The 25349-nt window shown below is 38.7% G+C and overlaps 1 protein-coding gene across 11 annotated transcripts in view; it reads right to left on the bottom strand.

Annotated features, from left to right (window-relative positions):
- Nucleotides 1-25349, bottom strand: part of IARS1 (isoleucyl-tRNA synthetase 1) — a 114232-nt gene that overhangs the window by 48495 nt on the left and 40388 nt on the right. For 10 of the 11 annotated variants that reach the window (XR_003993877.1, XM_030502278.1, XM_030502279.1 and 7 more), the window contains 4 exons: nucleotides 21704-21802; nucleotides 10104-10230; nucleotides 5273-5346; nucleotides 4712-4906 (listed from right to left, as the gene is read on the bottom strand). Coding sequence is in view for 10 of the 11 variants with exons in the window: in XM_030502278.1 (XP_030358138.1) it covers nucleotides 4712-4906; nucleotides 5273-5346; nucleotides 10104-10230; nucleotides 21704-21802 (495 nt within the window). In the remaining variant the exon portion in view is untranslated. The remainder of the gene's footprint in view (nucleotides 1-4711; nucleotides 4907-5272; nucleotides 5347-10103; nucleotides 10231-21703; nucleotides 21803-25349) is intronic. The other variant, XM_030502281.1, reaches the window with a different exon arrangement.

Genomic DNA, 25349 nt, shown 5'->3' on the forward strand with positions numbered 1-25349 from the left:
AAAAACAAATTAAAAAAAAAAAAAAAATCAATCTTCATTCTGAATCCGCACGCTTTATATAGCATGCTTTAAATAAAATCACATACTATGCTCTTAACATTTCAGAACTCACCAGCTCGTTGTTCACTTCAGCCTCTTACAATATAGTGCTGCCATACTAGAAGATAGGTGTCTCTCCAAAAACCCCCATTTTCTCCAAGACTTAGGAAAAGGTAACTAAAAGCCTAACCATTTTAGAATGAGAACCCTTCTTAAGAACAGCCTGAGACAGCTTTATTTTTCACCACCCCCCCCACCTCACACCTTAATTCCTTCTTTCACGAAACAAAAGGGCTCTTTTGCAAATCCAAGATCACTAGGCGTTATCAAAGCACAGTGGGAAAAGTATGAGCATCATGTATTGAGGCAAGTGTTCTGATATTCTACCCACGAAGAGATGAGACATACCTGGGTACTCTGAGGACTTACAGTAACTCTTATGCTGATGTTAAAACCAAAAAGTAATCTACTCTAGACTGTAATGTTAAAGTCTCCATTTGCACACTGCCTACAGTGCACAAGTGTGTGGGATCAAACCAAAGCACAGTGAGGGGATGTCTACAACCAGAGTCACCACTGGCATTAGCATCAGCTTGGACTTCTGTTATTTTTCCAGTCTGCAGCTGAAATAGTGAGATGATTCAGTTCAGCCTACTTTGGAAAGGGAAAGCAGCTGCTTATCCACAGGTTACATTTAACATTTAAAAAAGGAAAGAATGTTATAAACCAGCAACATGATAGTTAGTGGATCTGAATGTTGCACTGCGCTCAAGTTCACATTAATATCATACTATAAAAAGGCTAACTTGTGTAAAAATTACAACCGTGCTCTTTAATGGCACTAGAGAGCTTCACTGGATACATATGAGATCAGACTTATCTTCTCATCTGTCATGTCTCCAACATGCTTCAAAGGATAGTACTAAAAGAAACACTGCAGGAAAAGTGTGTGACACTTACTAATCCACTGCGATATCCCAATCTCAAACAGGTAAACCCTGAAACCTAAAATTTATCATTCCTCCAATTTTTTTTTTTTTACTGGAATTGTAACTACCAAGAATAGATTTTTATCAATGTAAAAAAATCCCAAAATATTTTAGTTCTGTTGAATTTTTACAATTCAGTACCTCCCTTGCAAAGAATAAGAATGATTGCATGTTGTTGAATGTTCTGTTGAATGTTTTTATTTTGTTCTCATTTCTTGGCACCTAAACTACAATAAATGCCCTCTGTGCTTTATAAAACATAGCAGGGAGAAAATTAGTTTCTAACCATGCCTTTTGCATACATTTTATGTGTCTTTATGATGTGTTCTTTTATTTGTCTCTTGTCTTAAAAAAAAAAAAAAAGGCACAATTTTATATTTTTTTTTTTTTCAGATAGAAAAATTAAATAAAAAAATAAAAATAGTTAAAACTAAGTTTTTAATTCTCCTATGGGCATAATGACCAATGTTGCAGAAAGACTAATACATGGAATCACTAGTATTAAAACTTTTCAAGCTATTTTTCTCCATTCCTCCTTCATTCTAACACTGTAGAATCTCTCCCAGTCCCCAAAGCACAGCTGCTGCAGAGTAGGCAGTTTTTCTCCCAGATAAACAAAACATACCACTTTTCTTCAGATGAATTATTTAAATACAATATAGTACATAACATTCCACTTTCCTAAATTGGCATTTGTCAAATTAACAATACCTACATGCTATATGCAACAGTACAGAAAATGAATAGATTGAACAGATCACTGTATATACTGGATCCAACACTGCTTGAAGAGCAGCAAGCACAAATGAGATCACTATGCCCTTCTATGCTGGGTTTCATGCTACTCAACATTACACTGAAAAGCACCACGACTAATAAGGTGTGATATAACCAAGCCATTCTATGATTCTATATAAAATTGTGGCGAGCACAAACAGATGGGCTAACAAAGACTACTTTTGGGGGGTGAAAAAAAAAAGAAAAAGAGAAAAGAAATCACTATACATGCAAGAGGCCATTTTTAACTAAATTCATGAGGCTGGGCTAATGCTGAGCTACGTGCAGTACTGCTTTCAGGACCCATTGCAAACATCATGCATAGCACTAACTAGGTAAGGTGCAGCTATATTCTGACGAGTATTTAATATGCCACAAGGAGTCTATGTTTCACTGAGTGAGACTTCAGTGGTCCCTCCTTAACTGTCAAACTTGAAAATATAACTTTGTTTGGAAGATCTAGATAATTTTTTGCATCAAAAGAAAGGGGTTGCAAAGTGAAGACACCTTTTACTTGATTCATGAAACTTATTTTTCATGTAGCATCATGCCTCAAGCTTTCCTTGCTCAAAGCCCCTGGCTTTGGGAGTACACATAAACCTTCTCAACCTCACAGGCATGCAAAAGCCCACCTCTTACTGCTACCTTTGCGTTGGCCAATTGGTTTGTTGGAGGAGTAGAGGAGTGGGCAAAGGGAGATCATAGAATCATAGAATGGTGTGGGTTGGAAAGGACCTTAAGATCACCTAGTTCCAACCCCCTGCCATGGGCAGGGACACCACACGTCACCCATGTCACCCAAGACTTCGTCCAACCTGGCCTTGAACACTACCAGGGATGGAGAATTCACAACTTCCTTGGGCAACCTGTTCCAGCACCTCAGCACGCTCACTGGAAAGAACTTCTTCCTTATACCTAACCTAAACTTCCCCTGTTTAAGTTTGAACCTGTTACCCCTTGTCCTATCACTACAGTCCCTAGTGAAGATTTTGCCAGGCACAGAGGTGAGACTGACTGGTCTGTAGTTCCCTGGGTCTTCCTTTTTCCCCCTTCTTGAAAATGGGGGATATATTTCCCATTTTCCAGTCATCGGGAACTTCACTTGTGCACATTCAGGTTCTTAAGATGGTCTCAAACCTGATCCTCTCCTACAGTGGGCTTCATTCTCACAGTCCTTGCATCTGCCTTCCAAGGCTTGGGCAGTGTGGTCAGAGCATTTGCCAGTGAAGACTGAGGCAAAGAAGTCACTGAGAACCTCAGCCTTCTCCAAATCCAGGGCAGCCAGTTCTCCTGGTAGCTTCTGGCAAGGGCCCACATTATCCCTAGTCTGTCTTTTGTTTGCTACATACCTACAGAAGCCCTTCCTTTTTTCTTTCACATCCTTTGCCAGACTCAATTCTAACTGGGCCTTAGCTTTCCTGACCCGATCCCTAGCTTCCCAGACAACATCCCTGTATTCTTCCCAGGCTGCCTGTCCTCGCTTCCACCTTTTATAAGCTGCTTTTTTCCCCTCTAAGTTTCCTCAGCAACTCCTTATCCATCCATGGAGGTCTCTTGGCCCTCCTGCTGCACTTCCTTCTAGTTGGGACACAACACTCCTGAGCTTGGAGCAGGTGATCCTTGAGTATCAACCAGCAGTCTTGGGCCCCCCTGCCCTGAAGCATCACATTTCCAACCAGCCCCTCCCTGTTGGTGACCATGAGGTCAAGCATGGCACCTCTCCTTGTCAGCTCCTCTATCACTTGCAGGAGGAAGTCATCTTCCACACAATTGATGAACCTCCTGGATTGCTTCTGCTGGGCCGTACCGTCCCTCTAACAGATGTCAGGATGGTTGAAGTCCCCCATGAGGACAAGGGCCTGCGAGCGTGAGGCTGCTCCCACCTGTCTATAGAGCGCTTCATCCACAGAGTCCTCCCGATCAGGCGGCCTGTAACAGATCCCCACAGTGATGTCCCCCTTCGATGTTCTCCCTTTGACTCTGACCCACAAGCTCTCTGTTGGCTCATCGCCTGTCCCCAGATAGAGTTCCATACTCTCCAGCCTGTCACTGACATAAATAGCTACTCCTCCTCCCCATCATGCCAACTCATCTCCCCGAGATGCCAACTATGCTCCAGAGGTATTTAGTTTATTTAACTAATAACTCAAGTTACCGGATGGAAGAGTTCTACTTGTATATAGTCAAATGTACTACTCTAGAAAAAAAACAAAAATTCATCTTAAAAACCTGACAGTTTTCACAGCCAACAGCCAACCTCAAACTTCAAAAATAGAATAAACACTTACAAATGCCAAAACTAAAACTGTATGTACGCATGCATGCATGTCTATGTATGCATGAGAACATTACCCAGAGAAAATCTGAGAGAAACATTTTCAACAATGATTGAAAAGCATTTATTGAGAGAGGAGTCAAATATGCAGATAAAGTTTACAGTTAGACATTTTGATATCTGTGAACTCTAAGATCTTAACATAAGGTTTAACTTGGGGTTTTTCCCGACTTTTATAAACCCAAACCTCAAATTTAATCTAAGAGGCAAAAATTACTAGCCTACACATTATCTTGAAATGCTCAAAACACTGACTTCCCTTTCAACTGACTCCATTGCTGCTCTGTTTCTAGTAGATAAGTTGCATGATAATTCAGCTGCTGAGATTCTTCCTTACCAAGCCAAATATCTGGTCTATTCTCTAACGGTATTTTCCACAAAAGCCAGGAAGATTGCTTGCTAACATGTCTTTCTGCAACTTTGTCACCAAGCTTTAGAATACCTTGCATTTCACTGAGGAGAAAAAAAAAAGAAGAAATCATACACTTCCCTGTACAACATTAAAGGCTCACCCAGATGCAATAGTGCTAGACACAGGACAATAACACATAATAAAGTGGCAGAAAATTACCATCCTCGGGTTTGGTCAATGCCTTCAGCAATGAAGTCAGCAGGGAAAGCATCTTCAAGTTCTTTTTTGTTTTCAAATGGATAATGGACTTGTGCATAAGGCATGCTTCCACTCTCAAACCAGCAATCAAAAACTTCAGGGACGCGGTGCAGTAAGCCCTTGCCACAGTGTGACGGGATTGTTAGGTGATCAATACTATAGGAAAGAAAAAGATTGACAAATTCTAAACAAAAACAAGCATTAGCATAAAAAGTTAACATAATGCCTGGGCATATAGGTATGACAGGAGTTCTGCTTTTAATTTTAATGATTCTCCTAAAAGGCCAGCATTTCCTTTGATGATTTCTGTAATTTAAAGTTATTTTAGAGGGGTTTTTTAATTTTTTGTATTAACAGTGTCCAAGACAGAAGAAAGGAAAATTTGTACATGTTAATCACAAGTCTTCTTACTACTTGTCTGTCTTCTCTAAATCTGTTTCCCAGGGCTTGGGAAAGAAAGCCAGTATTTTTTATGTCTGTTCAACTATTTTTAATAACTAGTTAACAGTCTCTGAGACCAACCTTTCTCGATGGAGGTCAGTGACTTTCACTCCAGATAGCTCTTCCAATTCTGCCACTGAACCAACACAAACTACCTGTAAGAAACATTCCAGAAATTTAGACAGTTATTTGCACACAGTAGCAATTTTCTTTCTTTTTTTTTTAATATTAGACAGGAGACTTGTAGGTCAGTCGGTATTTTCTAATGTAGCTGATACAGCTGAAAAGCCAACAAATATTTTGTACAAGGTCCCCTTCTTCAATCTAACCAAGCAGCAAATTGATGCTAGAGACCACTGCCCCGATTTAATATAATTCATGTCAGAATAACTGGAGACTTTGAAGCAGCAACATGTTGTCAGATATAAAGAAAAGTGGTTTTTTTCTCCCCAAACACAATCACCTCTGAAAATTCAGTAATCCTGACTTCTATACAGATAGGAGTTTCAGATCCCAGGTTCCTCTTCTGAAGGTAAGGTAAGCAGCTAAATTGCTCATAATTGAGTGTAAGTGTTCCATCCCAGATACACTAAACTACTCATATCAATGGCATCTTATTTAAAGTGAAAAGCAGTGTCACAGCTAACAAGGGGATTGTTAAGAAAGGTACAGACTTTTCTGGGGTTTATTGCATCAATAAAAATATCACACTATCTAAAAAAAAGAAAAGGCAAAAGGTTTCAGCAATAGATTTGCACTGATATCATGAAATGCGATGAAACAAATTATCCTGACAAACTGCATGTAGGAGAGGAGGAGAAAAGCAAGGCTATCTTTGCTTCATGTTTTTATCAAGTTTAACCCTCCCAGAGCTCTTTGGCCCTCTCTCATCCGGCAGGATTCCTGAGCCACAAGCTGCAGCCCCTATCTGGACGTTGGAGATCCAGTCCTACATACTATTGGCCTCATTCCATTGAAAAAAAATGGGTTTTGACAGATCTGATGGGGAAGGAGTTAAATGTACCAACACCAAGAAGCTGTAAGCAGGCTAGACATTTCTCATATAAGATAACTTTCTAAGCTGCTCTTGGGATACAGTAAGTCAGAGTACTGCTCAATTCCTACAGCTACTCTTAAATATATGCATATATATACAGACACAGAAATTGTGACTAACAAAAAGGGTTTGCTGTATTTAATTCCAAAAACTTGTCATGAATATAGAGAAGATAGAAACTCTGTCTGATCTGGTTTTTAAGCTATGATTTTCCTAGTCTGATTCAACTGCTGATCTGCATTACTAATCACCATCTTTTCTTGATACAGTAGTTTTGAAATGTATTTTTCTCTTATGTATTTGTCTTATTTTTCTTTAAGAACTGAAGCATCACAGTGATTACAATAGTCAAGTACAAGTCTGCAGTTTGCATAGCAAACCACACCAGGGGATTGATCCCCGTTAAAAACATGCCTTTATCAACAAACTATTTTTAACACAGATCTGTTCTTCATTCACTGTGTGGCTGCATAAGCTCAAGTGAGCAGGCAGCAGGTACTTAGTTCATCACTGCTGGTAGAAGAAAAGGTTTTAATAGCAGCATGGGTAAGAAATAGCCCTGGATACACCAATTACTTCATCTGAGCTAACCTTAATATTTGAGCATACTTTCACACTGTGCTCTGGGTTAAAAGCTGCCCATTAGTTGCTGCTTTTTGAATCAAGCATTATAATACTTGAGTAAAATTCTGAATACTGGATGCATCTGCAGAACTGCACCCAGCAGAACATATTCACAGAAGAAATAACCCCAAGTCCACATGAAGAATCCAGCAATCACCATTGGAACACAGATATCACCATACTGAATAAGACTGCTGCTGTCCAAGTCAGAAGGATGGAGCTACTCTGCCCCAAGGGTAGCTCATTAGACACTTGAAGGCAAGAGAACAATACAGCCAGTAGATGTTAATCAACTCCGATCCCTCATTAGGCCGCACCCACTCATTTCTGCAAAGAACAAACTGGTTTATGCCCTCAAATTAAAGCTGTTGCTTTGGATACATTTTTTCAACACCAATGCCTACTTCAGTAGCCTGGCCCCTTTCCCTACAAGTCCCTTGTTCCTCCTCCATTTTTATTTTTCACCCACACCAACTACAAAGCCAGCTATATCAACATTTAATAGCAGACAGAAAAGACTGAGATAAATAGGCTTAGGACTGGGTGCTGTTCAACCCTGTTTCAGCATCACTGAGACCTAACATGAAATCAAGAGGTCAAGGTTAAATACTTCTAACAAAATGAACATTAGCACTGTATCTGGGATTATCCATGTAAATAGGAAAAATAAAGCCACCCAGCAGCATTTGTGGACCAAAGTGTTCCCGTGACATAGCTCCGCAGTCCCTATTAAATAAAAATATTTGCTTTTATTGGTTTGTCATTTCAGCTCTGCTTAGTACCTATAATCAAAGAATAAGGAGTGTTCATATAATGCAAGAAGTCCATGTAGTGTATCAGTATGTCAGTAAGACATTCTGGGATGTTTAGAGAGCATCTTCTGAATAGAAATGAGAAGAAATGACCAGGAAGGTCAGCTAGAAGTGGCATTCTTAACACAGCCTCAAAGCAGACCAGAAACTGACCTAAGGAAGTTCCCTCACCCTTCAGGATAGCACAGCTGGAGTCATCTTCTTTCAAACCTGTCATGAAAGACCAAGGGCACCAGAACTAGTGGAGGGTTAACAGCTTACACAAGTGACAAGCAATGAAATGGAGATTTTCCGTAACATCACTGAGTATTTCACACTGTAGTTTGTATGCAAGCCCTATAACATTAGCCTATGTCCACTTTATCAACTTGGGTGCTACATTAAAAAAAATGTTATTATCTAATCCAAATTAAATGTGTTCCTCCACTGAGAAAATCATTTGTATTTGAGAGTTTAATATGATAAACTGACTGCAAAAATGTGGTAATAAACACCAGCTTTGAAATTTAACTTCCATTATGTGTCTCTACCTGATAATTATGCTAAAAGAAAACTGAAATAAAAGATAAAATAAAACTGTGGGAAACCAGATATTGATTTGTAATAAAATTCACTTTAATACCAATTAATTCACTTTCCTGTATATTAAATAAGGAACTGTTAATACTTCTCCAGGATTTAATATGCACAGCATAATTGCATGTGACAGCGTTCTTTTGAGAACAGGACATGAAGAGGCTCTGCATGGCACTAGGCTGCAGTAAAACTGAAGCCAGGAAATTCTGAGTGAATATTATTTCTATATGAGAGCAGATGTCACTTAGGCCTTATGTTCCACATCAGTTCCAATGGTATTTAGTTTTCAAGTTATATCCCACACGCATAAAAAGAGAGTAAATATTAAAACCAACCCTAGCTTGAAATTTCGCATTGTCCAGAAGCCATACCGGACTATTGAAGCATGACATTCAGACTCTGGACTAAGAAGAAATGTATAAATCTATGGATAAAAATAATAGACCTGTTGGTATTTCTGTCATTATTCAGAACATCAAGCCCTGAGGAATATTGGCAGCTAATTTCAAAGGAAAGGTCAATCTTCCTAGCTAGACATCATACTGTTACTAAAAACAAACAAATCAAACCTAAAAACCCAAACAAATCTGTACACACAGGAATACAGACATGGGGAGACTGGACAGAAAATTAAATATTATTAGAGGCAAGGAGTGGGAGTCATGTAACCTTTACACAATCTTTCTCAGCTGTAGAATGAAGTCTTGAAATACTTTAGCAGAAAACTGAAAGCCTTTTCTCTATCTAGAAAAACCTGTTATACCAAAACAAGGTACTTAATTTAACATTTATTCAAAATTTTTGGATATAAACTGTCAGTCTTCAAACTAAACTTTAACTGTTATACGGGAGACAGAAGGACTTGGTTTGCCAGTAATTTACAAACATACAGCATAAACAGAATTCAAATGCCAAGGCTCTGTTGGATACTTAAATCGTAATTGCAATGAGTATCTCCCTCCCACCCCCAATGTCTCCTGCCTATTCAAAAGATTTGCAATAAAGAGGAAATAAAAAATGCTTTATGGTGCATTTCTATGCAATAGGGCAGTTTAAGGCAGTAAAATACTTTTCTAGAATACGTTTTCCTAGTTGAGGTCTTCCGCATCTAAAACAAAAAGTAAAAATTTTCTAATCAAGTGAGATAAAAAAAATAAAGGCTTGGGATGCTTCAGAAACAGTTTTAAACTTTAGTGGTTTGACACTTAGAAAAGAGCAATCATCAACATTGTGTAACGTATTCTTTCACTCATGCAGTTAGCTTTATGCTACCAACTGCAGGGTACCATACCATTCCAAAACCCTCATTTCTAGCACTCCCATCATACACTTCCATTATTCCACTAGTTTCACATTTTTACATTCTGCTGTATATTTGTAGCGCTACAGATGTGAATGTATTTTTGCTGTTCTACTATGGTGGACTTGCTTTTACGCTTTCAGCAGCTCATTTGGCTTGAAGTAACGGACCAGCAGAATTTCAAAAGCAAATTGGAAGGACTGAGTAAAAAAAAAAAAAAAAAAAATCTCTTGCTTGCCATTTTCTCATTTTTTATTTCCATTAGAATTAATCTTATCTTTCCTGGAAGAATTTGCAGTGATGGTAAATCTAAGATAAAAACTGAGAAAAATTGCTTGAAGGGAAAAGCAAAGGAAACATGTAAGGTCACACAAATGCATGCATACATATGCCTGTATCTATCACCTACTATAGAAAAACATGCATTGTTAACACACTAATAGGACTTAAGACTGAAGCAGCTGAAGATATAACAGCATCAAAATAAGCAAACAACATATACAGGTAAGCTTTTCTGTCAGCTGGAAGCTTTTCGTTTCTTACCTCCTCAAAATCATCACTGACCCACAGAGGGATGGGTGTTCCCCAGTACCGGTTCCTAGATATAGCCCAATCTCGTGCGTCTTTAAGCCAGTTCCCAAAACGCTTCTCCCTCACAAAATCTGGAACCCTGTTCCGAAAGTAAGAGAAGTATTCTTTTATCACTGCATTCCACTTAAAAGAAAGCTAGTAAGAATGGTTACTTTAACTTTGTCCACAAAACAAGTTAATTTCTGCATACCGCATGAGTCAGAATGCATTCTATTACAGCACTGGCTGCTGCAAGGCCTATAGACTTGCTGCCAAAGACATAATACCATTTCTCCTGCCTTTCTTTGATCTTCAGGTAAACTGTAGAAATGAAAATTACCATTTTTATCTTACTCCCTTCAAGGGAGACCTTACAACAGTCTTCCAATACCTAAAGGGGCTGACAACAAATCTGGAGAGGGACTTCTTACAAGGGCCTGTAGGGACAGGACAAGGGGGAATGGCTTTACCCTGACAGAGGCGAGATTTAGATTAGATATTAGGAAGAAGTTCTTCCCTGTGAGGGTGCTGAGGCGCTGGCACAGGGTGCCCAGAGAAGCTGTGGCTGCCCCATCCCTGGCAGTGTTCAAGGCCAGGTTGGACACAGGGGCTTGGAGCAACCTGCTCTAGTGGAAGGTGTCCCTGCCCATGGCAGGGGGTTGGAAGTGGATGAGCTTTAAGGTTCCTTCCAATCCAAACCAGTCTGGGATTCTAGGATTCTAAGAAATATGTGCAACATACAATAGATTCATTGAGGGTGAAATAGTGGCCAGAAGTCCTCAGGACAGTCCACCACTAGAGGATTATGGCTAATGGTGGATAACAATACTACTGCTCTATTTTACATACGGAAAAAAATACCAGTTACTAATTTTGATGCTGAATGAAATTACAAAGTTTCAAAAGTCTAGAGTAAGAGCAGCAAAAGGCACCTTGCGTTATGCATGAACATCCAGGTATCTGCACATTACTTTTAAACTTAAAGAATAAAGACATCTCAGGTTGATATATCCTACAAAAAAGCTATTTTCATGCTATTTATCATCTCCACTTTAAATTCTCCATTAAAAAACAATACACACACATCCCCCAAATATAAAACCCTACCAATGCTTGCTAAAACTTACTTTGAGTACTAACCAGCTCTGAGGGATGTTAAAAAAAGACAAATTTTCATCATACGGAAGCGTCTTGGAGCTCAAAGAATCTCATGATCCCTAGATACGCTAAATGGCCTGATGGTTCCATCAGGAACCAAATGTTTTCTCTCAAACAATTAGCTATTTACACAATGATTATACAGCAGATGAGGAAAAGCAATGGGTTTTGAGGTCAACAATACATTCCCTTCATGCCTAAAGGAGCACATAAGACGACCAACCTCAAATGAAAGAATAACCCTAAGCCAGTGATATTGAGGCACAGAAGCTGTGAATGAACAGCAACAATACTACAAGTAACTCTAGAATTGATTTATTAAGCAAACCATGGGAAGTTTTCCTGTTGTTGTTTTCTCCCAGCGTAACTAGAAGGGCCCTTCCCAAAGTTTGAGCTGGATTTAGAGACCCAGAGTTTCTAAAGGAGGAGCAGCCAAACTACAGAACCCATACGGTCTCTTCCTCCTTTTCTTTTGGAAGCTCTTTGTCTCTACCAATTTTTTCTGAAGAAGAATGATTTCTAATCACAGACCAGCCCCAAGAGTAACAAAGATGAAAGAATCCTTTAGAGGAAAAAGAATGGATTGACATGACACTCAAGGGCAGGACTTGGTCCAGCAGCAAGAGATTCATGATGTAAGAGTGAGCATCCCTCAAAAATCTCCTGATGGAAACGAAAGCTGCTGTCTTTCACACGTTTCACCTATGATGATGCCATGTGGAGAACTGAGGGCTTCTTGATGCCAGTGTTGTCTCAGGTGGATAAAAACTACTGTTAAAAGACCCACCCACTAAATATCACCCTGAAGTTCCACAGGCTCACTAGTTATTTCTATACTTACTTTCAGCTGCAAAGTTATCTTCTGGAACATGTCTTCAACAAAAATGTAATATAAAAAAACATTTTAAACAAACTCAGTGACTAACATTTCACATGACATCTGTATCCCTGAAGTTTAAAAATGTACACAGGCTTTCACAAGTTGTTTTAGAGTGGGACTCATTACTGGTAACTTTTTGCGGTGACCTTAAGAGACCCCCTCTCCAAACACAAGTGGAAACTGTACAAAGATCATTAGCATTTGCCTAACATTCCACTAATGTGGAAAACGTCTCTTTACATCACCCCTAAACTAGTTTCCATTTTTCAGAAGTTGTTAGACACTGATTAGCTGAAATTATTAGTCCCATTTAACATAGCTAGAGGCTGAAACAATCCCCCAGTGACATTAAAACGCTAAGAGTTTCAACTCTACCTCCTCAAAACATGCATGAAAAATTAATTTTATCCCCAAAGTGGACATTAACCACAAAAATGTATGTGGTGTGATCGGTCTCTCTCAGCTATGAAAGCATATAATTTACCTCTTCTGGTAAAACTGTCTGATCCTGCTGCCAGTTTTTAGTGGAACATAAAACACAAACCACTTCATCTACTATGAACCACATTTGCAACAATGACTTACGGCTCTTTAGAAGTACAATGCAGAAAGAACACTGACACAGCCATCAAATAAAATAAAAAGAGCCTGTACCTCAGACACATTTTGAGCCCATCACTCAGAGAAAGCATTACTTAGAACGATTGGTTCTTACCACTGCACAGATGCTGCCCACACACCAAACAGCAGATACAGTCTCCAACTGGGAACAAGCTAGAGATGCTATCTGCGGCAGAGAACAGCCTTGCCACTCACATGGTTCTTTAAGGCTGGAGCCCATTTATTTAGTCTCACTAGAGATAGCTACAAACATCTCAGTCTGACACTTCTGACTTACCTACATAAGGAGAAGGAAAGAAGAAATAAAAAAATCAAATCAGAGGCACCTTCTATTTCAGTATTTCACTGGGCTGAGAAGACAAAACAAAGTATTCTCAACCATGCTGTTACCAACACCTGATCATTATGTTACAGCAGCTCCAGGTTAACGTTTCTATACGGTTTTTTTCATTTCTTTTTAATCCTCCTCTCTGATATATTCTTGGTACACTTCTCTTGTTACATTTTAAGAAAGATAACATCCTGCCACGTGTATGTATTATTAGTTAAGGAAGTATTTTTTACTCTTCCACCTACACAAAGCAATGATTTGTTAAATTTGCAGGTCTGTTTGTTTTACACAACTAAGGAGAGTGAGGGGTAGCCGGAGCAATGCCATTCTCCAATTGAAATTCTGCTTCCTTTTCTCCTATGCAGGAACAGGGGAAACCTGGCCTCATCCTGAGACTACCTATACTGTGTGTAATCCTATCAGCCCACAGCCTTCCTCATAATTTCCAGTTAATTCTTTCACATCTGTATTCCCAGGTACACTGCAGACAGAATTGTGATTCTGATAAGACTGGGATAAAACAATTAATCACTACTGACACTGGTCCTTAGCTTTCAGGACATTTGAGGCTGTGTTAAAAAACTGCTTGCCTAAACTCAAGAGCTAACCCTGAAAGTTAATGGTTGCACAGTTTGCCACACACTGACCTCTCTGCATCAGAGAAGGCTCCGGGGACACCAGACTTCCAATACCTAAAGGGGCTGACAACAAATCTGGAGAGGGACTTCTTACAAGGGCCTGCAGGGACAGGACACGGGGGAATGGCTTTAACCTGACAGAGGGGAGATTTAGATCAGATATTAGGCAGAAGTACTTCCCTGTGGGGGTGCTGAGGCGCTGGCACAGGGTGCCCAGAGAAGCTGTGGCTGCCCCATCCCTGGCAGTGTTCAAGGCCAGGTTGGACACAGGGGCTTGGAGCAACCTGCTCTAGTGGAAGGTGTCCCTGCCCGTGGGAGGGGCTTGGAACCGGATGAGCTTTAAGGTTCCTTCCAACCCAAACCATCCTAGGATTCTATGATATTTAGAAGCTTTAAAAACAATAAGAAAAAGACAGAACCAAAAGGCCACCCACATAAATAGTAGTATTTTACAACAGAAAGATACATGAAAAGCAGCCCTTTCCCATATGCCAATACACCTGCATTTCATGTCTAATTATGTATCTACCACAAACCCCCTTCATCCTGAAAGGACAGGTTTCAGTGCATTCATACCACTGCATTTGCAGCTGAATATGACAAGCAAGGTGATGAGCGAGCGCTACAGCCCATTTAGAGCAGCCCACTGCTAATGGCACTGAACAGATGCAGATCTCAGAAAGTTCAGCTCCAGCACCAAGCAGTTCCACGAAGCTGCAAGTAAAATCTAAGCAGCAACTTCTCTCCTAACGCAATCCTGCTGCAGTTCCAAAACTGTTAGGAATGGGGTTTTTATTTCCCAGCTGGCCTACAATTTGTGTTGGTTTTGACCTTCACATTTCTCTGCAAAATGACACAGATAGGATTTCATACTTCTGTCTCAAACACTTAGCAAGGTTAAGGAGCCTGCTGTCTCAGCAGGTCATGAAGCTCTTGATTCATGCATGCAGAATAAGGTGGGGTAACAGCAATTTCTACTTTGTTGGCACCCAGGATAGTGCATTAAAACTTTAGGATGCAGACATTTCAGCAGTTGAAAAGTTGAAGTTCAGGGAATTGAACTTCACAGCACAAAGGAATACATAATGATTTGTTGAATCATGAATTAGAAAGATTTTGAATGAAACTACATTGGTCTCAATGATTTGTATGCTAATTTCTGTCTTCCTCTCCTCAACATCAAAACCTTGTTATAACAAACAAGAGATTATGAAAATCATTAATTTGCTCCAGATTCGTATGTCCATTTTTGACTGTTTCTTCCCATTTTTAAGCAGATTTGGGGCCTTGCTGAATTCATGCATTGCTAAGTCCTCTGCCCAGAGAACTCCCACATCCTTTCTTGGTAGCTACTCATTTTCTTAGTATCTAAAATAAAAATTCCATTTGACTAGCAAAAAGAAACCCCATGAAGAGCAAAACAAAATCCAGTCCTTTAACAACACTTATTAGCTTATCACAACAGAAACTATTTTCTTTACCTTCAAAGTCTATTCAGCATCCAAGTCGCACACGCAAAGTGGGCATGGATTTAAAAATAGCACATTAGCGACCATCTTCAATCCCAGAGCAAGAATGGGTGTGCTAACAGCAAGTTACCACGGCTGCTGAGCCAGTGACTTCTCATCACCAATTAATACCCAAGGAACAACATCCATTAAAATTAGTATATTTGCTTTCTGATTGTTTCCAGAAATGTACAGGATTTAAAAAATAAATCTCAATTATTACATAATCCAGAAAGAAACTTAAAAGGATTAAGACATCTGTTCCCTTTCTGCACATATATTTTGAAGTATCTCTCTTGTGCTCATAACAGAACTGCAAATACTGACTTCGACTTCCTATTCCATTTCAAAGCTCAGATGTGCTCTGCATGACTCCGTGAGCTCGCTCACCTTGCCCTAGTCAGAGGATACAGGACCTCTATCTCAAAGCAGTATTGTCCCTCTTTCCTGTAAGCACAAACAACACTGCTGAAATGAACAGCTGTCAAATACTGCCACAGCAGGTTTTGCCTCATACATTTTATTATCAATTTACCATTAAAAGCTGTTTAAGATATTACACAAAGATGCGCTAATCCTTTCTCACTCTTTACCATTCTCATCATTTTATTCATGACATTCTTTGAAAAGCCACAGCAACTTTATAAATTGGATAAGATTTACTTTATAATTACTAATTGAAGGAAGCTCTTAGCTTATGAATTATTTGAAAAACAGTTCCATAAGAGATAGAACATAACATTGATAAACAAAACAGTACCTCAAATAGTGTGAATTAGAAGATCTAATACGACGTCAGCACACAGCATCTGTTACGTTTGGTTCTGAGAAGATGGTCCCAGAGCTATCCTTTCATTTGGCAAGCTGGTAACTTTTAAACCAACACCTGAAATCAGGAATCGCTTGTATTTCTGGAAAGGAAAAAGTTTTCCTTCCACAAGGAAGCTGATTTGGAACAGCAAAACCAAAGCTAAGTATGTCATTTAACTAAATATGTATGGATTTCTTTAAATTCAGACCATAACAGGTGGGGTGGTTTTGGTTTAGGTGTAGAATTTGCTTTTCCTTTTAAATATTAACCAAGCCTTAGAAGACAAAGTCTCAAATTCCATTATGTTAATTTACTCTAATAACAAGCCTCCTTCAACATGCCCTCAAATTGATTTTTAATGGTTTTTAATTCAAGGAGATAAAATAAGCAACTATTCCTGCCCTTCTGACCTTTTAATTAGCACCCATCTGTATCATGGACCTAATTAAACATTGGGAGAGGCAGGAGGGAGGAGAGGGGAAGAGAGGAAAAGTCAGCTGTTTGAAAGCACGCAGAATTTCCACTGCAGCGGACTCTTTCTCCTCCTTAATTCATGAAAGCTTATTAGAATGGTGCACAACCTTATACCCCATAAGGGTTCGGGTGGCCTCCACCACTGCAAGAGTATTTTCTGCTTATATGAAGCTTATATTTGCTAAATGAATAGTGCTTTCAATCATTTTGATATAGAAATGTTTTTCTTTGCTCTTTTATCCTGGTTCCCATAGCAACCTACACTTTGGCGTGAGACTGCAATGCTGCTGCAGACTGCATCACAGCCCCGCCACCGTCAGCACTGCGCAGCTGCCCGACAAGCCAAGATGAAGTGAAGCCTTGACCTCCAATTTTGTGATACTCATTAAAAATACCCTGTTAGATTTTGTGTGACCCAGGCACCATGCTAATTGCTATTAAAATTCTTAATCTTATCACTGATGGCAAAAAACCCTACGCGCTGAAGCCAGCTTTCACTTTTCTTCTTTCTGCAGTTTCATTTGGAGTATTCTAACATTTTTACCTACAAAGTACTTTTATACAGCATTACCACTTAATATTCACTTATATCTATCTATCTATATATATATACATAAAAATATGTCTACATTCCTGTTAACGGTGGCAAACATTCTAACACATGCAGCTAGATTTACCAGCTGCCTAAGAACATGGTACTACAATTTAGTGAACTGACATTTGAAGTCTTTATTTAGTAAGCCATTCCTTGAAGCAAACAACAAGCTTTTGATGACCATTCACTGGGACTGAAAAGATACCTGCTGTACTCATGACATAACCATCAATCTCTGCTCAAGAGCCTTTGAGAGGAAACAGCAAAATTAGGACACAGCAGAACACAAGCCATCAAAATCAACTGCAACAAAAATTCACTTCTAAACCTCAGCTATGTCTGATAACAGCCAGTAATAAAATCGTCTGACTTACGCTGCTCTAAATTAGACAAACACAAGGCTAAGCCCTGCAGCAATTTTTTTTTCCCCACCTTCTCCTGCAGGCAATACGAGAATGATTTTTCCTCGGGAAATATTGCCATCTAGTGACTGTACGTTGCTAGACACTTCACAGTCGCTAATGGAGCACGGACCTCATCTGTATTCACGTTTCCTGGGTAAGTAAAGTGTGATCGATGATGCAAAAACAACAGTTGCAATTTCATGGTCATGTTAAAAGAAAAATTTTAAAGTGAACCCTCACACGCACATGCAAAATGCATTTAAATCTGTTCTGTATTTATTAACGGTAAACTAGGAAAGAAGTAACCTACAAGACGGACTAAAAAAAAGTAAAAGAAGGAAAACAAAGGACTCTTACTGATTTTCTTTAATTATGCTATAATTCCATTATGCCTTGTAATTCTGTTGCACTCACCACAAACTCTGATTTCTCATCTGCACAGGAATTAAAGTTCATAGAACAAACACTAGCTTTCTACTGCAGACGGGCTCTATAGCCCATCTTCTGCACACCCTATCAGCCTCAGGGTTTATGGTAGAAGACAGGCATCATTTGTGGTCACACCACACCTTTTAAAAGGTGGGAGACAGTTTGCTGTTCAGCAAAGGTGGTGGCTAATTAAAGATTAGAAAGACCAAGATCAAAAGCTTCTCAAAAGATTAATGTGTTTGACACATATGAAGACACTTGGTCTTCCGAGTGCTCATACAGGAACAGCAGGAAATGTGTGCAAAATTCAAACTGTCTGAACCAGGAAATCCACTTCTAGCAAAAAGGCTCATCGCATGTGTTCTGTGTGGTATTTCCTATAAGAACCAACAGCTTAAGTGGTCAAAGTGGAAAAAAAAAAAAGCATCCCTTCAACAAAGGACCTATACATCAAGCTCTTTATTACAGTGCTTGAATTTTTCAGTGCCAAGAAGATGCAAGAGCAAAAGGCTTGGCTTCTTTGAAGTCACCCACTGTCTTCTGTCACTGCTTTCCTTCCACTGATGCTCATTTTTCCACTATACCAAGTGTTGCACATCTCATGCAAGCAACGTCAGAACTGCGCAGCAGTCTCCAAGAGTTAAAACCAGGTAAATCTTTCAGGAGAAGATTTACTGAAGTAGAACTTTAGGTGAGGAAGGATTTAAAAAATTAAAATTAATTTTAAAAAAAGAGTTCAAAGTTGATGTTTAAATACAAACTACACAGTCTACAGAACCTTTTCTATCAGCCTGCAAGTATAAAAATATTACGTACACTGCCAGAAGTGCGAGCTACAACAGTTTAGAAACACAAGGATAAATTGATTCTATGATTCTGATTTTACAAAAATGCTGGCACATTACTCATGCAATCATTCCAGAAAGCTATAGTTAAATTCATTTTGAAAAGTGAAGATACTGTTGCTGGTTTTAATAAATTTTGACTATCCATGGCTTTATCAGTAGGCTAATTCATTAAAAAACTAATTAGAAATGCAATCAGGTTGCAAAGTTTGTCCAACTATGTTTAATCTATTTAATCAGAAAGGGTATCTATAAAAAGTGCAGCTATTCTTAAGGGACAATACACCTATCAGTCATCTATAGGAATAAAAAAAGCAATGCAGTCAAACTCATTTTGCAAAGGTTAATATAGTCTGAAAAGCATTTATCCCCAATTTTCTCATTTTCAGGACATGCTGAAGCTCCAGAGAGCCCGAAAATAAATTTTTTAAAAGCTAAGTATTATTCCTGTGACACTTTCAGAGATCAAATCTGTCCAAAATAAAAAAAAAAAAAGAAAAAAAAAAAAGAAAAAAAAAATAGGTTTTGGGAAGGATGGAGTTCCCAAAATTTCAATAAATGAATACTGAAGAAAGCTAACATTTACAACACCAACTTAAGGAGTTACACCCCAAAGTAAACTGACATCAATGGGGAACACAGGAAGAAAACCTTAAAAGTAATGCCTTTTTCTTTTAAAAAGCTAGATTTTAAAAGTCGACTTCATGTAACAAAAGATATCAGTATTCAAACTAGTAATTATGAAATCACATACTGGAAATATGTATTCATATTATTTTACTAATCATTAAATGATAAGACATCTCTACTTTTAGCCATATTCCCCACAAAAAGATTCTCAAAATCTCTAAGACCATACTGTTTTAAGAGAAGTCCTGAGGAATCAGGTTTATGTTCAATTATGGAATTATGTTGAGACTCAAGAACCACCTAAAAGACAAATGGTTACTTTAATTCCAAGCATGTTGAACACTACACCAGTTAAAACAATTGGCCTGGTTTTCCCACCCAACCTTTGCAATGGCAGCTCTCACATTTAGTTCCCTTTGCATCTCCACTATTCAACGCTTAGGAAGAGCACCACTTAAACCCCAAATCAGTAGATAAGGCAGGGTTCAAACTGTTTACTAATTCTTACTAATGTCTTCTGGAAGAGCAGAGGTCACTTAGCAGTTTCTTCTTGAAGTTTTGCTTCTGGGAAAGCAAAGCTAATCTCAAACATTCAAACACTTCCTTAATAGGATCACTGCGTATTTTTTTATGTTCATGTGGAAATTAAGTATGCAGGTCTACTGTCAGCCATCAAAACAGTAAAAGCATCTTGAAGAAGCTAATTAAAGCTAAGAACAAACACTTTCACCCCCTCTCCAGCTTATTTTTCCCCCAAAGAAGGATCACAGTATGATCTGTTAAGGAAAACAGAAAGCAACACTTACTAATCTATAAAATCTTCTTAAATATCCAGACTGGGCATGTGCTTATTAGTAAGCCAACACTGCAGCATTTTTGGACGGTCTGTATCATGGATCACTAACTTTTCCCACATATTTCAATATTTACCGTGCCTGTACCACGTAAGCAGTTATGCAAAAGCTGCTCATGGAGAATTTAATTGCTAACTACTGCCCATGAAGAAAATGCAGCATAAGCTGTAACTGTTCACTGGAAGTTGGGTCACCTTCTTTAACATCATTTCAGTTGCTGAGCAGAGGCACACAGTGGTGGAATCCCAGCTCCCCTACAGTACTCATACACAGAAAGACTGAATGACAACTGAACACCATAGAGTACAACTGAATGAGGCTGTAATCTCCATGTCTTCCCCACCCAGCCTCAACTTCCCAGGCACAAGTCATTTATGAAACATGGGGAAATAAAAGTAAAGCTTATGGAGGTGGAGATGATAAGGTCCTTTTATTCCTAACACATCACAAAGCCATGACTGACTCTCAAAATGGCTCCTACCACCAACAGTTCCCTCTTACTTCTCATTTAATAGTGCATTTAAACAATCTAAAACCTGTCGTTTTCTGCATAAATTTCACAGGAACATTTTTCACATTCCTTGCAGACATATAAAGATTTTGGTTTTGCCATTAGCGGAAATATTTTATTTAAACATCTGAAACTGAGTTTACTTATAACTATTTCACATGCCAGGGCAGCTGCGTCAGGGTTTTTTGGGGTTGTTTTGGGGGACGCTGGTTTTTTTCTTCAAATGCACCTATGACGAAGGTGCATTTGTAACAACTAGATGAAAAGGAAAGAAAAAAACCAAACAAAAAAACAAAAACACTTATCTAAAAATTAATGTGGAACAATACATATCGAGAGTTTAGCTGCCTAAATTCTTCTCTTTAGTGAACCTTTTTGGGAGGCTTAACTGTGCACTTGAACAAAGGTTGATGTTCCTTTCTGTTTTCTCTCATCCTGAATTGCTTAGGATTGTACAACATGATTTGAGGATACTTTTAATGGATCCTGTAATGTATTTTACTGTAAATTATTAGTATGTATTTAACTTTACACCCTGAAAATGTATTTGTCACTAGGTTTTTACACAAGCAAAGAATGCTGTCTTGAAACAAGAAAGGAACAGTGCACAAACATGTTCAAGCACTGGGCTGATACGCAATTAAGCAGGTTGTACCTGTTGACTATCCCATTGCTCCATCGGTTTGAGGTATGTTTGCAAAACCGGAGGTAAACCACTATTTAAAACTGGTTACAAGCCCCATTCCAGTAACATTGGATCAGAAAGACAGAATGGAAATCTGTAAGTTAGCACACTAACAGTGAGATAGAGCTTTGTAAAGTTCCAGAACCCACATCCCCAGCTCGGGGCAAAGAAAAAAACATACAAATGCAGGAGACATTACCAGTAGCACTGGGCATTATTCTCCAGTAGTTTCTCCACCATGTGCTCCACTCTTACAAACCAGCTTGGCACAGCTTTGTATATCAAGGGAGTATCTGACCTGTAGAGGGAAGGTGATGGGGAAGGGAGCAAAATAAACAAAAACATTTTCAATGCTACATTATTTATAAAGTACTCTTCAATATGGTTTTTTTTTGGTACATCCCATTCACTGAATTCACTGTTCCTGAAATATTATCATGATTTCAAAGGTTGAGCTTTGTTTTGTTTTTTAAATTACACAAACTGTTACACTGAGCTCCTATTTAAAAATCATATCCTGAATAAATAAATTTTAAAAGCCTTCGAACCCAGCAATTTAAGGACTTTGTATAGCATGAGAAATCATGAGAACATTCAAACCACACTTGAATTTGGAATTTCTCTTCCTACATAGTACAACGAACTTCAGTACCTATTAAAATGAGTCATATTTAAGCTTTCTATGTGAGCTCATTCTGTATCTTTATGTGTATATCAAACTGAAAAGCCAGAAAACATTATGCTATGTTTTTACTATTTGATTTAAAATAATAATAATTAATCATAAATGTAAATTAACAGTACTTAGGGTTAACTAGAAGAACATCCCATTCCAGGAGGAGAAGGAAAGAGATCCAGATAAGCATGTAAAAGTAGAATTCCTTAATTCAACATTCAATGAAACAAAACCCCTATGTGATGGCAATCTCAGTTTCAGAACTTGGGATTGCTTAGAAATGTAACACTATGGAGCAGGGCGTACAGACTGATAAACTCCCTAAATTACCTAGTAAAATTTGTATCTTTAACCATCTAACTGCATTGTGTCTCAACCCAGTCTCTCATTTGTTAGTTCCATAATGCAACTGCTTACAGTCTCAATAGATTCGTTCAAGTAGCATACATCCTTCTAAAGGACCCAGTGATCAAACAGTGGGTAAAACTCATTATAGGAGAATTCAGACATTTCTGATCCTTCACATTCTTCCATTTTTTTCCGATTGAAAAGGGAGACTGAGCTCCAGGGGGTAGAATCTGCCTATGGATACAGAGCAGCTTCAACAACACTGGGATAGGAAGCTCCTTCTCCCTTAGCAGCAATTCACCCCACAAAATGTATCTTAAAATATTCCTCTTGTTTAAGTCACTTTGCCTCAGAACTTAGAATACACTTGCTCAATAATAATTCACAAGCAAAGACCCTGAGAAACCACTGTTCATCTCCTACATGCAGTCATTACTGTAAATGACTCATCTTACGAGTTTGATTCATGTTACTTACATCCATAGCAAGAAATGCACAAACTGCTAGAGATTATGATGCAAATTAAAATTTCTACTGCGGAAGCACCTCCTGGAGGTTGCTGCTTCTGTTGCCTGCCCAACAGAAGAAAACACACAGCAAAGGTGGTTCAAACCTTAAAAACTGTATTCACATTGCATAACGCAACACATTGCTTCTCTTAATATGGTATTTCAGAAGGCATTTCCTTATAAATATAACCTATACATCCCAATTAGTGTATTTTAAGAGTTAAAATACCTATAACCTTTCAGGAAATGGTAAGACCTCAAAGTAAATAATAACATAGTAATGTTCTAGCTATTAAATGCAAACATACTAAGCCAGCATGTTCCAATTCTCAATTTTAAGTCCAAACACCTAAAAAAGGGAATAATTCATTGAACTCCTCACACAGCAGCAAGATCATAGTAAAAAAGAAGTACTCTACAAGCTACAAGGTACTCCAGAAGTATTTTGGTTTCACTGAGCATCTTGTTTCAGATGTGCTGCAGAATGATGAATTGCCAGCACATACAAGATCTTGAGTTACTGGAAACAAGTAGAGTAAAATCTGATAATAAAAGTTTATCACATGGTCTTAACATATTGCAAGAGTGCTGGGACAATAAACCGGTACCCAGCCTTCATCAGGAGTAAGCAGCTGACAGATGGGGCTAACTGAAGACAAGCTTCAGTGCACAAGTAGCTTCAGACACAAACGACCTATGAAAAACAGAGACAAGCAGATGAAGCCATAACCATTCCCCAGGCTTTCAATTGATCACTCTAAGTTTATACTTGATAACCATTCCAAAGCACCCACAGAACACTGCTTCCACCTATACAAAGGTGGTAAAAAAAGGGAAGATGGGACAGTTTCCCTGAATATTTTACTTTCTTTTAGCTGTACTGCCAACCAGTGCCTCAGCAGGAGACAAAAAGGGAACAATATACTGAAGGGAACAATATATCTGCCCAGACAGCGACATCTTAAACATTTCTGCTCCTCATGACTGGTGAGAAGCTTGAGGAAAACAGATTCACTTCTTTGCTGTACAATCGGATGAGAAATACCCATTATTGGGTTGTGCTTTCCATCAATAAAACCACCCAGACAGAGCTTAAATCTGAGACTGATGCTTACAAAATTCCTGCCTAAATATTCCTGTCTGTCTCAACTGAACGATGCTCTGTTCCCCTTGTAAACATGTCCTTTAAAATTCTATCAGAGGAATCAAAGAAACAAAGCACCTGAGCAAATTGCCTGTTCCCCAGCAGTGCCACAAAACTAGTATTCTCTGAAACACAGTCTTTATACCTGAAAACATGAAGATTGGAAAGATCATTCTCTGTGGTCACTACACAGTCCCAATAGTTCTCTCATTCCTGTTCTGGACTGCACAGCCGTTTCAAACAAGTTACTGTGATCCCATTCCATTTTCTCGTAATTTAGGTAACAAGTGATAGACAACTGACCTCGTGCTATGAAAGATGCTTCTTGCCTTTGCTTTCACTGGCTTGAAAAAGACAAAGCTCTGTATCCGTCAATGACAGAGCTCCCCAATATTACCTCCTAACAGAAGGACACGCAGTAGCTGCGATGGACACTTCAGCTGTCATGCTAGTTACCTTTGTTATGTCAATAGTTAAACTGCTACATAGGTCATATAGGCTCTCAAGATCTCACATGTACATAGAGTGGTTTTGACCATGATCTCCATCTTCAGCAATGGGAAACACTTCCCCAGAGCACGGGAATTCTAACTGAAAACTATCTATTTGTGTACTTACCAGGTTGTTGCCGTTTTCCTCTCTGATTTTAAAGTTTAGTTGACATAAAATTACTACATATAACAAGAAAATGGATGGGGCTTTGAGCAACCTGCTCTAGTGGAAGGTGCCCCTGCCCATGGCGGAGGGGGCTGAACTCTGTAAGCTTAAAGGTCCCTTCCAATCCAAACCCTGCTATGATTCTGTGAAAATGTAGAGAAGGACCCTAATTTGATGATATGCAGAGAGGGAAAATATCTCAACATACTGAGGATTCAACAACTGCCTTCTTTCAGGGAAAAGCATGAACAATCTACATCAAGTAGAAGAGTCTGATTTCAAAGTTTTCTTATATTAATCAAAATAACTTATAACTATGTTCAAAGTTAAGAACTACTCCTCTACTTTTAGCATATTCCAATTATGGTTTGATTTGTGATGGCAGTGAAATGAGCTTTTCAAGTAGAATCCATTGTTCTGTTCTTCCCACCAGATAATTTGCTGCTAGGTGCTGCCTGCAACTTATCATCAATCAACAAAAATGTCAACAGAGTGGCAAGATTATGTGTGT

This window comes from Strigops habroptila, chromosome 11, assembly GCF_004027225.2.
Source record: "Strigops habroptila isolate Jane chromosome 11, bStrHab1.2.pri, whole genome shotgun sequence".
Taxonomy (NCBI): domain Eukaryota; kingdom Metazoa; phylum Chordata; class Aves; order Psittaciformes; family Psittacidae; genus Strigops; species Strigops habroptila.